Consider the following 17896-nt stretch of genomic DNA (forward strand, 5'->3'; position numbering starts at 1 on the left):
CTAAGCTGACCAGACTGTCCTTGAACTTGTGATTCTCCTGCCCTAACCTTCTGAGAGCTGAAATTACAGACATTCACCACTCTTAATGGTCCATTACTCTAAATGAAGGCTACACTTTCTTGACTTCTAGTAACTATTCTATTGTTCCATGCTCTTTCTTATAAAAATATGGTGCATTTTAGAGACACTGCCCTCTTTTTCTTTATTTTCTTTTTTTAAGCATAAAACAATAGGATTTATTCAAGTGAGAAGAAAAAGAGGTAGAGCTTATAAAAGGTGGGAGGAGACCCAATAGGAGTTGTTCCCCTCTTTTCTTAAATGTTTTTTGAATTGGAGTTGATAATTTCTGACAAGAAGTCTGTCAGAGATTATAATTATTTTCTGATTAATTCTTAGAGTCTTAATTTTGTGATTTTTAAAACTTGAATATTTTATATTTATGCTGAAGAAACAGTCATATTTAATTATTTGGCCAGGATTTTCTATATACTAGATTGATTTTGAATTACATTTCAATTTTTAAAAATTAAGTTGATTTTTAATGCAAATTTTCAACTAAACCACTTCTTTTTTCCTTATTGGTATTAGTGGTAAAGTTTACATAATCATAGTTGAGGTAAAAATAAACTAACAAATATAGAAATGTTATGAAAGAATAGGATGAAAAAGTAAATTTTTCTTTGTTGATAATTATGTAGAACTTAGGAACTTTTTATGTTCAGAGAAAACAGGTGTGAGTGGTATTATATCAATAGACATTTTAATTTACTGAAGAACATTCTGATGATAAAGAATATCAGAAACAGGGGCTAGGATTGTGGCTCAGTGGTAGAGCGCTTGCCTCGCATGTGTAAGACGTAGTGTTGAATCCTCAGCACCACATAAAATGAATAAAATAAAGGTATTGTGTTCATGTACAACTAAAAGAAAATTAAAAAAATAATATCAGAAACAGCCACAAGAGAAATATATTTTCTATACTTCAGACATTTTTAAGACAAAGGCAGCTAGCTTTGTGTTTAGATATCACCAGTGTAAGTTTAACTCAATCTTTAGTGCTCTCTTATAGCATAAACTTAATGTTTTATGTCTTTGTCTTCTCCCTCCCCAATACTCTTTCTCTATACTTATCATCTAGTTCATTAGATATTCAGATTTTTTAAAAATGTCTAAACAAGTCTGAAGTTCCTACATAAGAGGTTCCTTTAGAATATAAGATATAGGAATTTGAGGAGGAAAGAGAAAACATAAGTTGTTAAAATTTTTCGAACAATGGTCAGATTCAATTTTATGTTTAGCATGAGGTAGATAAAGAATAACTGTAAAATCTGTTGTTTCACAGGTACTGTGAGAATAGAGATGTTTCGAAATATGCAGAATGCAGAAATCATCAGAAAAATGACTGAAGAATTTGATGAGGTATAGCATTCCAATATTTATGCAGATTGCCTACTTATACTTTTAAATGGTTGATATGTTGATTATTTCAAGTTTTGTTTTGATTTGGTGTTTAGTATAAGAAAAGATATACTATTACTTATTTATATTAAATATCAGTCTGTTGCTCCTAATTACAAAACTAATAGCTTTGGGGAGTTGATTACGTAGTTTGGCGTTAGCATTAAATAATGTTTGATGATTTGATAAGGATAAGAAAATTAATGGTATGAAGTCGAAGTTGATTATTGACATTTATTCTTGAAAAAACATTCTCAAATTCCCAAATTTATAACTGCTTCTCCAACACTTCTCTTCTGTGGAATGCTAGTCCCATTAAATGCTTTAGAGGAAAAAAAGGTTTGGAGCTCAAAGAAATCTGAGTCGGGTTCTGTATTATACCTTTCTTACTATCAAAGCACATTTCCATGTTTAAGATTCTTAGACATGCTAATGAAGTAAAACCTGCTTAAATTTATTTAACTCAGAATTTTCCACAGTTATTTAAAACAGAACTTTCACTGACCTCCTATGCCCTACTTGTGTGTATATGTGAAACTTAACCTTCTGTTTTGGACATTCTACTTCAGGGCATTCCAGTTTTCATTTAGAATACATGTTTGTTTTGTCTTCATAATCTCCTTTCCTATTTTCACTGAAATATTGTCTCAAGCAGTTTTACATGGATTGTAAATGCTGAAACATTTTCAGTTTTACCCTTTTCATTTATGCTTTGGGCCACTGCTAATTACAGTTTTAATATTCTTCCTTTTGATTTAAATTATGATTCTATTTTCTGGCAGATGTTCCTTTTTCTTGACTTTCAACAGAAAAGATTGCTTTTTTTTTTCTCTATTTGCAAGCGGAGCCTTTCTTGTTATTATTGTTACTAATTTTCAGTTGAATAAATACAAACATGATAAAACAAATACACTCAAACATACATAACATCATGGGTGTCTTATCAAATGTTAACCTTCTCAATAACAGCTCACAACAAAAATATTTTACATGTGCTTCTTTACAGAAACATTCTGCTAGTGACTTTCAAACTATTAATCCAGTTCCATGTTAGGAACCTTACATCATGATCCATGCATATATATGTCTATAATTCCTTATCTTCAATTTTGTAATCCCTAAAGCCTTTGACATTGTAAAGGTTTTTTTTCCCCTTCACTTAGATTATTTACAGTTTTAATTTTTCTAAGCCAGTGTGAGTATCTATATGTTTTACTTAATTCTTGGCTTGGTACTAGTCAGATTTCTTTAATGCAAATTCCTGAGATAACTATGAAAAGGAAAATTTTGAGGGTTTCAATTCATGATTCATTGACCCTATTATGTTTGGGCAGCACATCATGGCAGCCAGTGCATGGCAAAACAGTTTATCTCATGGTTGGGGAGCAAAATAAAGAGAAAGAGTCTCACTTTGCCTTTAGGGGCATGCCTCCAAGGCCCCAAGATCTTTACCTAAGCGCCATCTCTTAAAAGATTCCACAGCCTCCCCAACAGTGCCAGTCTGGGAAACAAACGTTTAAAACTTAGGCCTTTAGGAGATATTGCAGATGCAAACTGTAGCAAATGTTAAGATTCTTAGAAATTCTTAATTGAAAGGGCATGCCCCAGATTCTGTTTGGATCGTGTTAGCATATAAGGCATATCAACTTATATGAAGTTAACTATGTTAGCATTCTAAAAAACTAACAAACCTGGATTTCGAGATATTCTATTCACCAAAAAATAAGCTGGTTATTTCAAGAGCTTATATGTGCCAAACAGAAGGTAACAAAACCAGGTTAAAGTGTGATTGGGAGGTTGCTTCATCAGCTGCCAGAATGATTTTACCATGCTAAACCTTGTATCAAAGGTGATTCAGATCACAAATTAAAATGTATTATGTATCTTGAACCTTAAGGATATTAACACTTGATGGAAAGATCATTCACAAGTTTGAGATAATAGTTGCCAATCTTTGTTGCATAATAGCATCATCAGGGGATCTTTAAAACATACTGGAACTGGGTTGTCCCCCACATCCCTTGTTACTCTGATGAATTTGTAAAGTGTGTGATCTGGGTATGGAGACTTTTAAAATTTACCAGTTGATTCTAACATAAACCAAAGTTTGGAATTACTGGTTTAAGGTAAATAAAGAGAAGAAAGCCAAGAATTAAGTTATTAAAACCCTTCACATGTGAGAACAGATGGAGGAGAAAACAAATGAATATATTGTAAAAATGCATGATAACAAGTAATTCTTACTTTTGTTTGTTTATTCATGGCACTGGACATTGAACCCAGGGACACTCCACCACTGAGCTATATCCTCAGCCTTTTTTATTTTTAATTTTGAGACGGGATCTTGCTACATTGCCAAGGCTATCCTTAAGCTTGTGATTCTCCTACCTTAGCCTCCCATAAATTTCTAGGATTATAGACCTGCACCACCACATCCAGCTCAAGAAAAATCATTACTTTTGTCTTAAGATTTTAAACAACTAGAAGATGACAAGAAATTCATGGAAATAAAGGTCATGATATGCCAATATGGTCAAATAGTCAGGATATATTGAAAGACAGTAAACTGTTATCAAATGTGATAATGAATTACATAGCAAATGAAATAATTATTCAAAAAGCATTTATTTCATTTTTCTAAATATTTTTCTCTAATATTTGAGATAGTGATCTAATCAAAGATGGCTTTTTAAAATCACCATTTAAATTTTTTTCCTATTTGTACAAGTAACATTTGGTTACAATAGGAATGTGTTCATTTAGAACATAATTCTTTATTAGATATCTTCTGAGACCTATTTTATCTTCAGTCACTTCAGGAAAATATGGCTCTTTTTGCTGCTGTATTTATACCCAAGAACTTGGGTTTAAATGCTTGTATATTAGAGATATACCATATTCAATTGTTTTTTTTTTTTTTTTTTTCCCTTCAAAATACTTTTTTGGTTATTTATTTCCTGGGGGTTAATGGAGTGGTTTCTTGGTGCATTGTAGTTTTGGTAAAATTTTAAAAGATCTGATAATAAGAACTATTAAATTCTAAGAAACTTTTAACAGTGACTCTCAAACAAGTAGTGATTAAAATATTATTGAAAACAAATACAGCAAAGTGTGGTAAAGTTCAGATGAGTTAGATCAAATATAGATAGATTTTAAAGGAGTTGGTCTAAAAGTATGTTACTGCCTGAGAAGTACACTAATGTTCCTATTCTTTATTACAAATAGATAATAATGTTCATTAATAAACTTTTTTTAAGCCCTGCAAACTTGCATATAGCTAGAAGTATTAAATAATTGTATAAATCTAATTTAAAAATAAATTAATTTCTCAGAACATTCTATGACTCTTCAGTCAATAGATAACATATACTTGGCTCTTGTTGGAATCAGCCTTTCAGAGCTAAGGCAAAGCATAACATTTCTTTCTCAGATTATTAGAATCATATCTCTGTATATAAGCTTTTAGGAACGTTTTTCCAAAGTTAACTGACATAGTTTTCATATATATAAGTATGACTTGTACATAAGGAAACCGTTGTAACAACACATTTAATATATTCATTTAGCTCCTTTCATTCTTTTTATAAATTGTAAGATTATTGTGATGATTTTCTATAATGATTACAAGTTACCCTGTAGCTTTTTTCTCTTCTCTTTTGTAATTATACATACTTCCCTAAATTTATTTATTTATACTAACTATAGAACTTTCGTCTTATTTTTTTATATGAAGTTACTTAAGGGATTAAAATGTTTAATAAACATAAAAGTGATTAAATAGCACACAAACCTAAAAATTATAAAAGGAATTCTTCAGAATATAGAGAAAAGATCAAATTATTTCCATTCCCAAATATATTCTCTTAAATTTTTTCATTTGTACATTCCATCAAGAAAGCATTTTTCAGCCCTAAACACCTAATAATGAAAATTTGGGATAATGTTAATTTGACATGTAAAGTTCCTCTCTCCTCTTTGCCTTCTTTCCCACATTCCATCTCAAAAAGTAGCTAGATTTCTTATGGGAAGTATGTTTAAGTAACTGATAATTATTTCACTTTTTTTTTTTTTTTTTTTAGTTCTATGTCTAATTTTAAAGTATCTGATAAATTAAAATAAATAGATGAAAGTATTTTTTTCCTTCTACCCTCGGTAAGTAGAAGACTGTGTAGTCCTCATGTTTTGTATTAAGGTATAGTTCACAGCATATATATATGTGTGTGTGTGTGTGTGTAGTTATTCATAGAATTAAATATTCATATTATTGTATTAACATTATTCACATAAAAGTAATCTTTGAAAGACAACAAAAGGAATATTTTGTATACCTTTTAAATATTTTAATTAAATGCCATAATTACACGTTTCAAAATATCACAATCTAATATCTCAAGATTCTGTATCCATTTATACAAACTTCCAATATTGGTAATGAATCTACATACCTTGTGATGTGATCTTTTCAAGGTTAGATTCTTATTAGATCTCATTAGTTCATCGTGGCTTTAACTTTTATAGTGATATTAGAACATCTGGTAGAAGTATCAATGCAATGACATTTATTGTTCATTGTTGATTACATATATTTAGGTTTTAGTTTCTTTTTTTTTGTGCTTAGTACTTTTTTATTTTGCGATGAGTTAAAATAGTATAAATTATAAAATCATTGAAGTTACATTAGTAATTTATAGTAAGTGAATATACTAGTAAGGAGTGCCATTTCTACTGTCCACCCTCTTCAGTATTGAATTCATATTACTCTTTCCCTTGGGAATACCTGAAATATCCTCTGTGTTTACCACAATAATCTGAAACTAAAACCCAATTAAGGAATACCCAGCAATAACACATTGACATGTTTAATAGTTAAGAAATATGCAATATCCAGGTGAGACCCCAAAGGATGATTTAATTATATAAGGTGTGAGTTCTTCACAAAGTATCCCTAGAACTAGACTTTTATTTCTTTCTTTTATTTTATTTTGCAGTACTGGGGATTGGACCCAGGGCCTCACACATGCCAGGCAAGCACTCTAACACTGAGCTGCATCTGTAACCCTAAATCTAGATTTTTAATGATGAATAGAAGTTCACCTGTAAAGCCTGGAAGGAGTGTAAAGAAAAGAGAGTTTAGAATGTTTGAGAGGAAACAGACTGGGGAAAATGGCCAGACTGAGGAGAGATTGGCTTTGATGCTTATAAATTAAGCCTTGCTAAAAACATTGTGCTCCTAAGTACACTAGACAGTGTTGTAGATAAGTACTCAGTACTAAAGAGTCGAAGATGGAAAGGATACACGGTATGAAAATTATAAAAATTTTGTGGCATGGACTTTTCAGTACTGTTTCTTAATTGCTATAACTTTGTATAGGCCAAATGAAATCAGTTAAAATTCATTAGGATTTTATATTAACGTGCTCTTATTTTAGAAGTATAAAGTTTTGCCAGAATCTAAAGAGTTAGTTCTGGCTTAATTATAAAGGTCAATTTCTCTTTAAATGCATCACGGCAGTCTGCTGAAATAATCAAATTATTGTTAAATACAGTAAAACTTCAAAACAAAAGTTCAAACATTGTTTTGTTTTGCAAAATTATTTTCTACTAGAGCGTCCCAAGGGTGAGTTAGTATATAATTTTCTTTGCTCCCTTGACACACAGTTCTTATGCATTTTAACTTTTTGAGGCAAAAATAAAATGAAAACTCTTTGAGTCATGGTTTACATAAATTCACAGATGTGGCATAATTTCAGACATTTTTAAATACACCATTATTTTCCATATAAGTCACTTGATATATGCAAAACAATATATGTAACTCTTGTGTAAGATATGTGAGTATGCTGTTGCCAAATGTAAGAACTCATTTATTGCCAATACTACCAAAATGACCTCTGGTTTCCTTTATCCCAGAGGTAATCAGTATCCCAATTGTTACTATTTTTGGTTTCTTCTTCCTGCCTCCTGCTCATAAATCCATTGATAGATTGTTGCCCTCTCTAAATGAGATGTTTGTCAAGATTCATAGATGAGAGTAAAAGACAAACATTTGTTGGCACCTCATTTAACTAATTGATAACAGTTTTGGGCAAGACATATTTAAAAGGAATGATACTGGCAATCTTTGTTGCTTTGACTTTACATACTCATATCTGTGACTAAGGAAACAAATTGTCAAAGTGGATGATTAATTAAAGACTAAGCATGTATAAAATATTTTAGGTATCCCTATCATGATTTTTAGAACCATTTTGAAAGTAGCATTCTTGTGGTGACATGTTCATTTGATCAGTACATATTTGAATGTCTGTTACATTCCAAGCATTGAGGATATACCCTTCAATACACCAGACACAAACCCCTGCCCTCATGGAATTTGCATTTTAGTTAGAGGAAAAAGTCAAAGAATAAAAATAATACACCCAGGCCAACTACTGTAGTATGATAGATGGCAATGAATACTGTGCAGAAAATTGAAATCAGTAAGAGATTGACCCAAAAAGGATAACTTAACGTAGTATATTCAAGAACACCTATCAAGAATGCGACACTGAGCCAAGACTTCAAGAAGTTGATAGCACTCGTTTGAGCACACATCTGAGGGAAGAGAAAACAAGGGCAAAGAAGTGGAAACATAGCCAGTGTATTTGAAAGACCACAAAGAAGTTAGTGAAACTAAAGCACACTGATTGACACATTGTATTTAATTGTTGTGCCCTCAGGACATTTTGAAAATATAAAACAGTTCTTCAACTTTTTTTTTTTTTCTCTTTAGGTGACATTAACTTTTTGACAACATCAAACTAAGTTGTCTTGTAAGGTGTCCCACAGTTTTGTTCCCAGATTTTTTTTTCTTTCTGTATTATTTAACATGTTCCTATATCCTTTTTGTTTTGTAATTGAATGTTAGATCTAAAGACCTCTTTAGATTAGCTATACATCTTTTTGGAAGGAAATTTCGTAGGTGAAATTTTGTGTGCTTCATATTGTAGGCAATATATAGCAGGCTATTTATTAGCAGTGCTAAGATTGAGCCTTTTTTAAAGTGCATTGCATCTCTTTGTAAAAGTACATTTTGCTTTGCATTTATCAAGTAATGGTTTGACAACCATTGAAAATTTGCCAAATAATGATTTTAGTGTACATTGATAATCTATTCCTGATACTTAGGGTTTATTTTGAATGTTGAAATCAGTGTGGCCTGAAATCTGCAAATTGGATATTGTACATAATTAAATGTGACCATCTGTTTTTATGGGACAGAGTAATTGGGCAATCCTAAACAAAAAAAAAAAAAAAAAATTGGGCTTCCTATGGGATGTCAGGAGCAATGAATTTTTTGTTTCCTGTTGTGGAAAAACCCAGTCAACCAAACCAAAAACATAAGACTAATTTTTGTCCGTCATTTAAATTGACATTTAAACACTAATTCCGTGTTTATCACATTCCTCCCATTATCTTCCTCACCATTGCTACTTCTTAAATTCCCTGCTCCACCTCTCATTTTGTTTTTGAATGTGTTAGAATGGTAAGTCTCCTTAACCCTTCTTCTGTTCCTTTGCTGAGTGACTACTATTCTCTACATTGCAACCAGATATTTGTTTTTAAAGCTCACATCTACTCACGTTACTCACTTGGACAGAATCTTTCGTTGGCTACCCACTGCCTCCAGAATGAAGTTTGACTTCTTAGCTTTATTTATGAGTCTCTGTGCTCTGGCCCTTACTTTGTTATTGTAACACCAGAAATTCTATTTTAGTTTATGAAACTTAATGTAGCTCAACAGTCCCATTATTGTGACTACTAATTGTATTGCCTGCAATTCTTGTTCCTCTTTCCCATGCTGTCTCATCTGCAGAGAATTGACAGTCCTTTTAACAGCTCTTGTTACTTTGTATGTTTATATATATCCTTAATTAAAGCAGAAAATCTTTGAAAGAGAAGATCCTTGTTTTACTAGTTTTTGTATGTCAAGGACCTGGTACAGGAGCATGTTTGTTGTTCAATAAATTGTTTAGGTAGATGGTAGGTAGACGATTGGGCTGGTAATTCGTTTCTGCCTACTAAACAAGGGTTCATAAATTACTGTTTTAAGCAATAGTAGTACAGAAGCCCTTCCTTACTTATTCTTGGGGAATATGTTGTGAGACCCATACTAGATGCCTGAAATCACCAATGATGCAAACTTTTGTGTATATATGCATCTCATTTTGCATTGGAGTTATGTCCTGGTGGCTTTATAATATGCCGAAAATACCGTAAGTTGAAAATGTGATATACTAAATACACCTAACCTTTTGACAACATATAGCTTAGTAACATAGTACACTATAGAGTAACATTTATTAACCTTTTTTTTTTTATTTTTTTTTAATTACTGGAAATTGAACTCAAGGGTTTTTTACCACCAAGTACATCCCTATCCCTAAATTTTGAGACAGTGTTTTGTTAATGTGCGAAGACTATCCTCAAACTTGCAAACCTCCTGCATCAACTTCCCAGGTTGTTGGGACTGTAGGTTTAGGCTGTGAAGCCCAGCTCAGTTTTTTACCCTTAACGATTGTCTCACTGGAACTTGTGTACACTGCACAGCATTGTGAGAATATCATACTCAAGGTCACTAGTATGGGAAAACAGCAGAATTCAAATTTCAAAGTTGATTGCAACTGAATGCATGTTATTTTCATATTATCATAAAACCTAAAAGTCATGAAATGAATCACTATATGTTAGGGACTATCTGTACTTAAGTTTTTTTCTGATATGTACATACCTATAATTAAATTTTGTTTATAAAGTAGGTGCAGTAAAAGATTAATAATAATAACAACTAATAAAGTAATTATATAAAAATACATTTTAAAAAATTATGTGAATGTGGTCTCTCTTTCTCTCCACTATGGTGGGGCAGGTCTTGAATACAGCATGGATATTCCAGAAAAATGGTTGTCTCAAGTCCTGGGTAGGGTGGAATGGGATGGTTTAATATTTCATCATACTACTCAGAACAAGAATTTAAAACTTAAGAATTGTTTATGTCCTTAATTTTTCATTAATATTTTTAGACTTAGATTGATTGACCACAGGTTGACTCAAACCATGAAAACAAACCCACAGATTTGGGGAGGGGGTACTGTGTGTATCTTTGGGTAAGTGTGTTGAAATTAGATAGCTAAAAGCATGTCACTAAAAATAGGACAACATTGTCCATCAGCTTGTTTTAAAAGCAATTCTCTTAGATTTACTCCTAGAGGATGTTTTATCTCGTTAGCTATTGGTTTTTGACCAAATTGATTAAGCTCTCAAATATCTGTAATGGACTGTTCTTTGCTATTTTAAATTTATGTAGATCATTATTGGTTGTTATTAAAAATTCAAATTCTTAAAGATGGTACAGTCAGTTCTTTCTACCCCTGCTAGCTGTATAAGCTCTACTGTGCAATGAACTTCTTAGGAGATTATCCTAGTCTGGGCTCTAAATCTAGTTTTCTTGCTGACTTTTTAAGCTTGGCATTGTTTTCTTGTTTGTTTGTTCTTTCTTCACCCATCAGGTTCCTGAAACATCTTTTCCATAAGTTGGTTGTCTCTCTAGTTGACAACAGAACTTTCTTTGCCTCTCTGTTGAAAGAAAGATCACCAACCAACCAACCCTTCTGTCCTCCAAATTTCCTTTAGCAAACCATGTGAAACTCCAATATATAGACTTAACAGTACCAGGACTCGACAACTATAGCTCTAGGATCTAGAACAAATTCTTTATTTTTCTTAAGGTCTTCTCTTATAATTATGCCTATTAGTAATCACTAGTGCATGGATACAAAGTTCTGCTTGTGCAAAGTATATGCCATATAAATGCATGATACATCATATTTTGTGACACAGATTTTTCTACCTATATTTTCTGAACAAACTTCAAGGAATGGCTTTTTTACTACATTTTTTTTCCTCAACTCTGTTATTAGTCTTCCTATAGATTTCTACCTGATACTCTTCCTAAACTAAACTTACTTCTGCTTTCTTATTCCTATTTTTTTGTTTGATATTATATACCTTTACATTTGTTTATTGAATAAATTCTTTGTTCAGACATCATAAGGTGTTGCTCAAAGATTTAAATATTAGTTTTGGATGAAGCTTTTAAGGTACTTAATGATTTATCTCTATTTTAATTTCCTTATTTAGATACCTTAGCTTCCCTGAAAAAAAGATACTCATTTTTCAGTACCCATTGCCAGTTTTAAAAAATGTGGCATGCCTAAGTAAAGAAATTCAAGAGAAATTTAGAACTACTATTAAAGAAACTTTTGTCCTGAATACAATAAATTTTTTTCGAAAATGTTTTTCCTCATTATTTTTAAAAGTTTTTAGTTGTAAATGGACAATAATACCTTTATTTATGGTTTTATGTGGTGCCAAGTTACAAACCTAGTGCCTCACACGTTGTAGGCAAGTGCTCTACCACTGGGCCACAACCCCAACCCTGTTTTTCCTCTTGATAGTAATATTTGTACAAGGGTCAAAAGCTAAAAAGAAACAAAATGGAATACGTTTTTCACTCTATTCAGGAATAGAGCTAGGTTGTTTTGTTTTTATAATACGTTTCAGATTTTTTTAATGGTGTACTGCTGTTGCCTTCTGCTAAGGATATCAGAGGATTTTTTTCTTTGTGTTCATTCTCCATCCTCACAGACCTCTGCCATCTCTGCATCCAGTGTCATAGAGGAAATCTCTCACCACACCCTTATCCCTTTACCAGTGGTAAACTGGTGTTCCTAGTTGGTTGATGGAATAATAGGAGTATCTGTTGTCCATGTCCTACCTAAGATTTAACCATACCCTTTGTTTCTGAAGCCACTGAGGGACCTTCCCAGTTTTCTTCTTCTTTTTTGTAGCAGCGGACCTCCACCTTACAGATGTAGATTGGACTTGATAGGGAGTTTGCCACTCCTTTCCTAGTGTTAACACACCTTTGATACTCGTATAGATTTCAGAACCCAAGACTGTTTTGTCCCCTGTCTCTCAAGTAGAGAGTTTAAATTTACTCTTCTTCAAACCCCAGTGGATCTTTACTAGTGCCATAGGGATAACTCAGTTTGTTCTTCCTCTCTTCACTAGATGAAGGCTTTCTGATTTGTAAGAAGGAAATATCTGAAAAGGGAGCTGGGATTCTTACCTTTTTCTTAGACATTGAAGATTATACTCTACTGACTTTTCTCGCTAGAGAGAGGTTCTCTGTTTTCCTTCCTTGTCCCCAGGTTTGGTTTTGAGTACAAGGTTGTGCAAAAAGAGTTTTGAGTAAGTGCAAACTTCCCTTGTTGTTCTACACTGACAAACTAGCACATACTTGGTATTGGACATTTCATTAAATTTTTAGTTGACTTCTTACCTACTTTAGTAGTGGTCATATTTCTGCCTTATAAATTTCCATTTCTGTAGTTAAGTGTTTTAGGCTATAGAGAGAAACCCTTTAAAAAATGGGGTTCCACTCTCAATTTCATACTTTAAACAGATAATACAATCTGATGATACCAAGAACCCATAGTAGGTCTGGGTTTGTGGCTCAGTGGTAGAGCCCTTGCCTGGCATGTGTGAGGCACTGAATTCAATTCTCAACACCACATATAAATGAATGAATCAAATAAAGGTTTATTAACATTTAAAACAATATTTTTTAAAAAAGAGCTCGTGATAGATTTTTTTCTTAGAACAATTAATAAATTTACTCTGCAATATAGAATTAAGATTAAGTTTAGGGCTGGGGAGATAGCTCAGTCCATAGAGTGCTTGCCTTGCAAGCACAAGGCCCTGGGTTCGATCCCCAGCACCGCAAAAAAAAAAAAAAAAAAAAAAAAAAAAAAGATTTAAGTTTATAGTAACATTGGAATAAATGATGTTGGCATTTCATACAAGAAAGGTTAGTTTTGGGTTCTTCAATGAAATGCTTATCTTTTTGTAATTCTTAAATAGTCTTAAAAATACTGGAAGGGTTTTGTGACATAAATATCATGATTACATTGATCTGAATTCAATGGCAAATATTCTTTCTAGTCTAAAATTTTAATTTTTTTATTTTCTTCATCAAAGTATCTAAAATTAAAAACAATAAAAATTAAAAATTAAAAATAAAACAATCCATATACTTACGAAAATCACATCTTATTTTTGTCCACATGTACTCTGAAAAATAGGATTTCTACTTATGAGTGTGGGGGGAACCCTTGACCGCATGTGGTGGCCCTACCTGTAATCCCAGCAGCTCAGGAGGTTGAGGCAGGAAGATCACAAGTTCAAAGCCAGCCTTAGCAATTTAGCAAGGCCCTAAGCAACTTAGGGAGACCCTATCTCTAAATAAAATATAAAATAGGGTTAGGGATGTGACTCAGTGGTTAAGCCCCCCTGGGTACAAATCCCTGGTACCCAAAAAGAACCAAAAACAAAGAACCAACTTTAATCAATATACTGTCATGTCATACTTAATGTTCTTTTTATACCTTTTAGGACAGTGGTGATTATCCCCTTACCATGCCTGGACCTCAGTGGAAAAAATTTCGTTCAAATTTTTGTGAATTTATTGGAGTCCTGATTCGACAGTGTCAGTATAGCATAATTTATGATGAGTATATGATGGACACAGTAATCTCCCTTTTGACTGGTTTGTCAGACTCCCAGGTCAGAGCTTTTAGGCATACAAGTACCCTTGCTGGTAAGTAACCAACATTTTCTTTCTTTCCATTTGGTTTGTTAAATATATTTTGTTTTAATTAAACTTTCTTTAGAGCAAATATTAATTTAATCGCAGTATTCTGGAAAATAACACTTTCTACCGAATTCATCACAGTGATTTGTGTTATGTGTTAAGGTAAAGTTTATGCCTGTTTAGTTACCTGGCATTTGATAGCCTTAAGAATAAAAACATGTTAGTAAATATCTTTCTGAATGTTTTTTCCTACATCTTTATTTTACAACCAAAGAAATTTTTAAGAGGCTACTATGCCATATTCTTTGGTAAACCCAATTAATGATAGTGGAAATTCCAAATTGACAGTTTTTTCCTCCACTTAATTACATTGCTTTATGGCTCATTGTTGTTATACTTGTTTGCAAATATTTTTTATATATTTGAAACAATTCTATCTAGTGAGGAACAGTCATTCTTTCTATAACTAATGCTTTGCTGACACTTCAACATATCTAGACCTCATGTCTCTAAAGTCAGTTCATTCAGGTACACTAGAGATAATCTGAAGAACTGATAGAAGGAAGTTTATACTTTTGCTTTCTTCATTTTAGAATTATTATTAACTTGTCAGCCAAGTATATTCATTTTTTCTTGTTTTTCCACAAGGTAATTTTGTTAATTGAGCAATTGTTCTGTTTTTCCTTCACTTCTTTAACTGTGCTTACCTAAAATGATTATTTCTTTTCATTCATGTATGGAATGTGCATGTGAGTGCACATTTGTATATATATGTGTGTGTGTGTGTGTGTGTGTGTGTATACACACACACACACACACACACACACACATATTTATTCCCAACTTACATCTTTTTGTAGCAGTTACTTTATCTTCATCTTAATTTTTACCATGACAAACCAGATCTAGGTTCATTAAATACATTTCATCTCACATTTAAATTTCAGTATTTCATTTATTTAAAGCATTGATTCTCAAACATCAGCATGCATAAGAATCATTTAAAAACATGTAGAAACAGATTATTGGGCCTCACCCTCATGATTTAACAAGTTTCTAGATGATGTTGATCCTGGTAGTTTTACAAACACCTGATTTAAAATTGTGTTGTTCTTGACTTGACCTGTTACACAAATTCAGTATAATGATGATAGCTGGAGTTATTTGAAATATTCCATTTTTTTCTCAATTTTCTTTTTATTTTACTTGCTCTATACAGCTAGTGCATAATTACTGTTCATTATTCGTCTAGTTCTATGCCAAACAAATATGAAACACAGATTATTTTCTTTTACTATCATCCTTTTTGTCATTGTTGAGAGGGAGATATTTTATTTAGTTTTAGCTTTTTATAAAAGAGAAAATCAAAATATCATTTATTATTGAAAAGGTTTCTGTACAACAAACATGGTTTATTCTGTTTTGAGAATATTCTCCTCTTCATTATTATTAGGAAGTAAAAGATTTTTTACCTTGTATATTTTTTAAAATGTAATAAAAATGTTTATTCAAAAAGTTGTGTGATACTACACATTGCTTTCTAATTTCATGACCTTTAATATCTTCTACATATGTCTGCTTTTTCTTTTATTGTTTTCTGTTTCCTTTTAATCTTTCTTCTTTCTGTGTACAGTAATGCCCATTTACCTGGTTGTCAGATACATAAAGAATTCAGTGATTTGAAATAAATACAACTTAAACATAAGGTAGAAATTGCTTCTGAATAGCCAAAGTTGCTATCACAAAAAATTAATGAACTTGCCTTCAAAAAGAAGTTATTATCTATCTTCTTAAAGCCAGGAGAGACAAAAAATTCAGATTAAACTTAGATGCTGTTCTGCTGTAGTAGTTTAAAATGACAATTCATAACCAAAAAAAAAGAAAGGTTAGTTTATAAATCGTATGTTACAGAGCAATCTGAGGCTCTTCTGTAGGGGTAGACTACCTCTCTTCAATCCAGAAACCTTTGTGCCACATAACTCTTTAAGAATAGAAGTTGGGCATGTTGGCGAATTCCTCTAATCCCAGTCACTTGTCCTGCTGAAGCAAGAGGATGGAAAGTTCAAAACCAGCCCAGATGCTTAACAAGGCCCTGTCTCAAAATAAAAAGTATGGTTATGTAGCTCAGTGGTAGAACTCCTTGGGTTCAGTCCCTACTACTGAGGGAGTAAAAAGTAAGAAAAGAGAAGGAGTACTGTAGTATAGAAATATGCAGAATATTTTCACTTTTAAAATATCGACTTGAGACTAGGGATATATTTCAGTGGTAGAGGGCATGGTTAGGCACAAAGCCCTGTCTTTTAGTCCCAGAACCAAAAATAACATGTTGTCTTGATTTTTTGAACAATATACTTTAATTCATTTGCATTTGTCCTTCAATGCCATGTAAATGATGTATTTCTGTATTTTAACTGCCTTTATTATGATGATTCATTTAGTTCTTCTTTCTATTAAAACTATCCCTTTGGTTGCTAATTTCATACATTTTTAAGTGTATTTTCATTATGACTTTTCTCCTATTTGAGTTGAGTAGCTCCCTCCTAGTTTTTTCTTGTCTCTTCCCATGATTTGCTTGTGTTCCTGATAGCTTTTAAAACTGCTTGACAAATGTCATTTTGTTTTCACCCAAACTCTTTTTATTTCATCATGTAGATTATTTGCATTTGAAATTGTTTTCCAAAATCAAATATTGAAAAGTGGAAGTTATCAACATTGTTTTACTGATTTTTTTTTAAAGCATAGAACCTATTTTTCAGTCATTCTCTAAATTCATTTCAAGATATTACTATAATTCCCATGTGTCTCTACTAATCATCATATCTTCTAAAGCTTAGCTGGATAAAATGTGTGAGACATATCAATCACCTATCTTTCAATAAAGCACAGAGGGCTTGCTGAGAACTTAATTCTGTCTAGGTCGGACAATAATTATCCATAATGTCAAGGATTTTTTTGTTCTCATCTTTGCCCTCTTTTTTTTGTGGTATGTATTGAGGCATAGATTAAAAGATAATCATTTTTATTCACTTTGCAGGACAAGTCTTGGGGACTAGATAAAATGGGCAGGAACATTTAATCCTCTGCTTCAAAGACTATGTGCATGGACAGTTACCAGGCAGTTATGGCCAGATATGATTATCGGCTTTGGAATAAAATGCTCCTTGACATTGCTTATATCTTAGCTGAGAAGAGAGACAATCAGGTTAGTTATTTTGTAGGGTACAGATGTGATGAGTTCCATAGCTTCATAAGTTACTAGAGTGATCTTATCAGTAGTACTTTTAATCTGTTTTCCAGTTATCCCACTTACTTATGATGAATTAACTAATGTGTCCCTATTATTAGTGTTTATGCATTGCTTTAAACTGTATACTTTACTACATTTTTATTAAAAGCTTTCAGCATTCTGTAGTTCTTCAGGTCTGTTTAATCCTGTTTATAAGTATTCTGATTTTTCCATTGGAGGTTAACTCTTTGGAATACTTTTTATTATTAAATTGAAACAGGCTGTTAACAATTACATTTTATTTCATACGTTCCTTATTTTTCTTTTCTCTTAATTGAAATTTTAAAACATAGTGTTCTATGTACTCAGTCCATTTTAATAAAGAAGGCTCACTTTGCAGTACAGTTATTTACTCTTAATCTACAGAACCAAGTACCCTTATTTCTGTTTTAAATAGCTATCTCAGTTGGACATATTAGAACCTAGTTTGTGGATTTAATTTATTTAAGAAACATTTC

The 17896-nt window shown here is 32.1% G+C and overlaps 1 protein-coding gene across 3 annotated transcripts in view; it reads left to right on the forward strand.

Moving 5' to 3' along the window:
- Stag1 (stromal antigen 1) overlaps positions 1-17896 on the forward strand; it is a 378160-nt gene that overhangs the window by 198823 nt on the left and 161441 nt on the right. For all 3 annotated transcript variants that reach the window (XM_047563511.1, XM_047563510.1, XM_047563509.1), the window contains 2 exons: positions 1343-1419; positions 13954-14158. In XM_047563511.1, coding sequence (XP_047419467.1) covers positions 1343-1419; positions 13954-14158 — 282 coding nt within the window. The remainder of the gene's footprint in view (positions 1-1342; positions 1420-13953; positions 14159-17896) is intronic.

The sequence above is a fragment of the Sciurus carolinensis genome, chromosome 9, assembly GCF_902686445.1.
Source record: "Sciurus carolinensis chromosome 9, mSciCar1.2, whole genome shotgun sequence".
Lineage (NCBI taxonomy): Eukaryota > Metazoa > Chordata > Mammalia > Rodentia > Sciuridae > Sciurus > Sciurus carolinensis.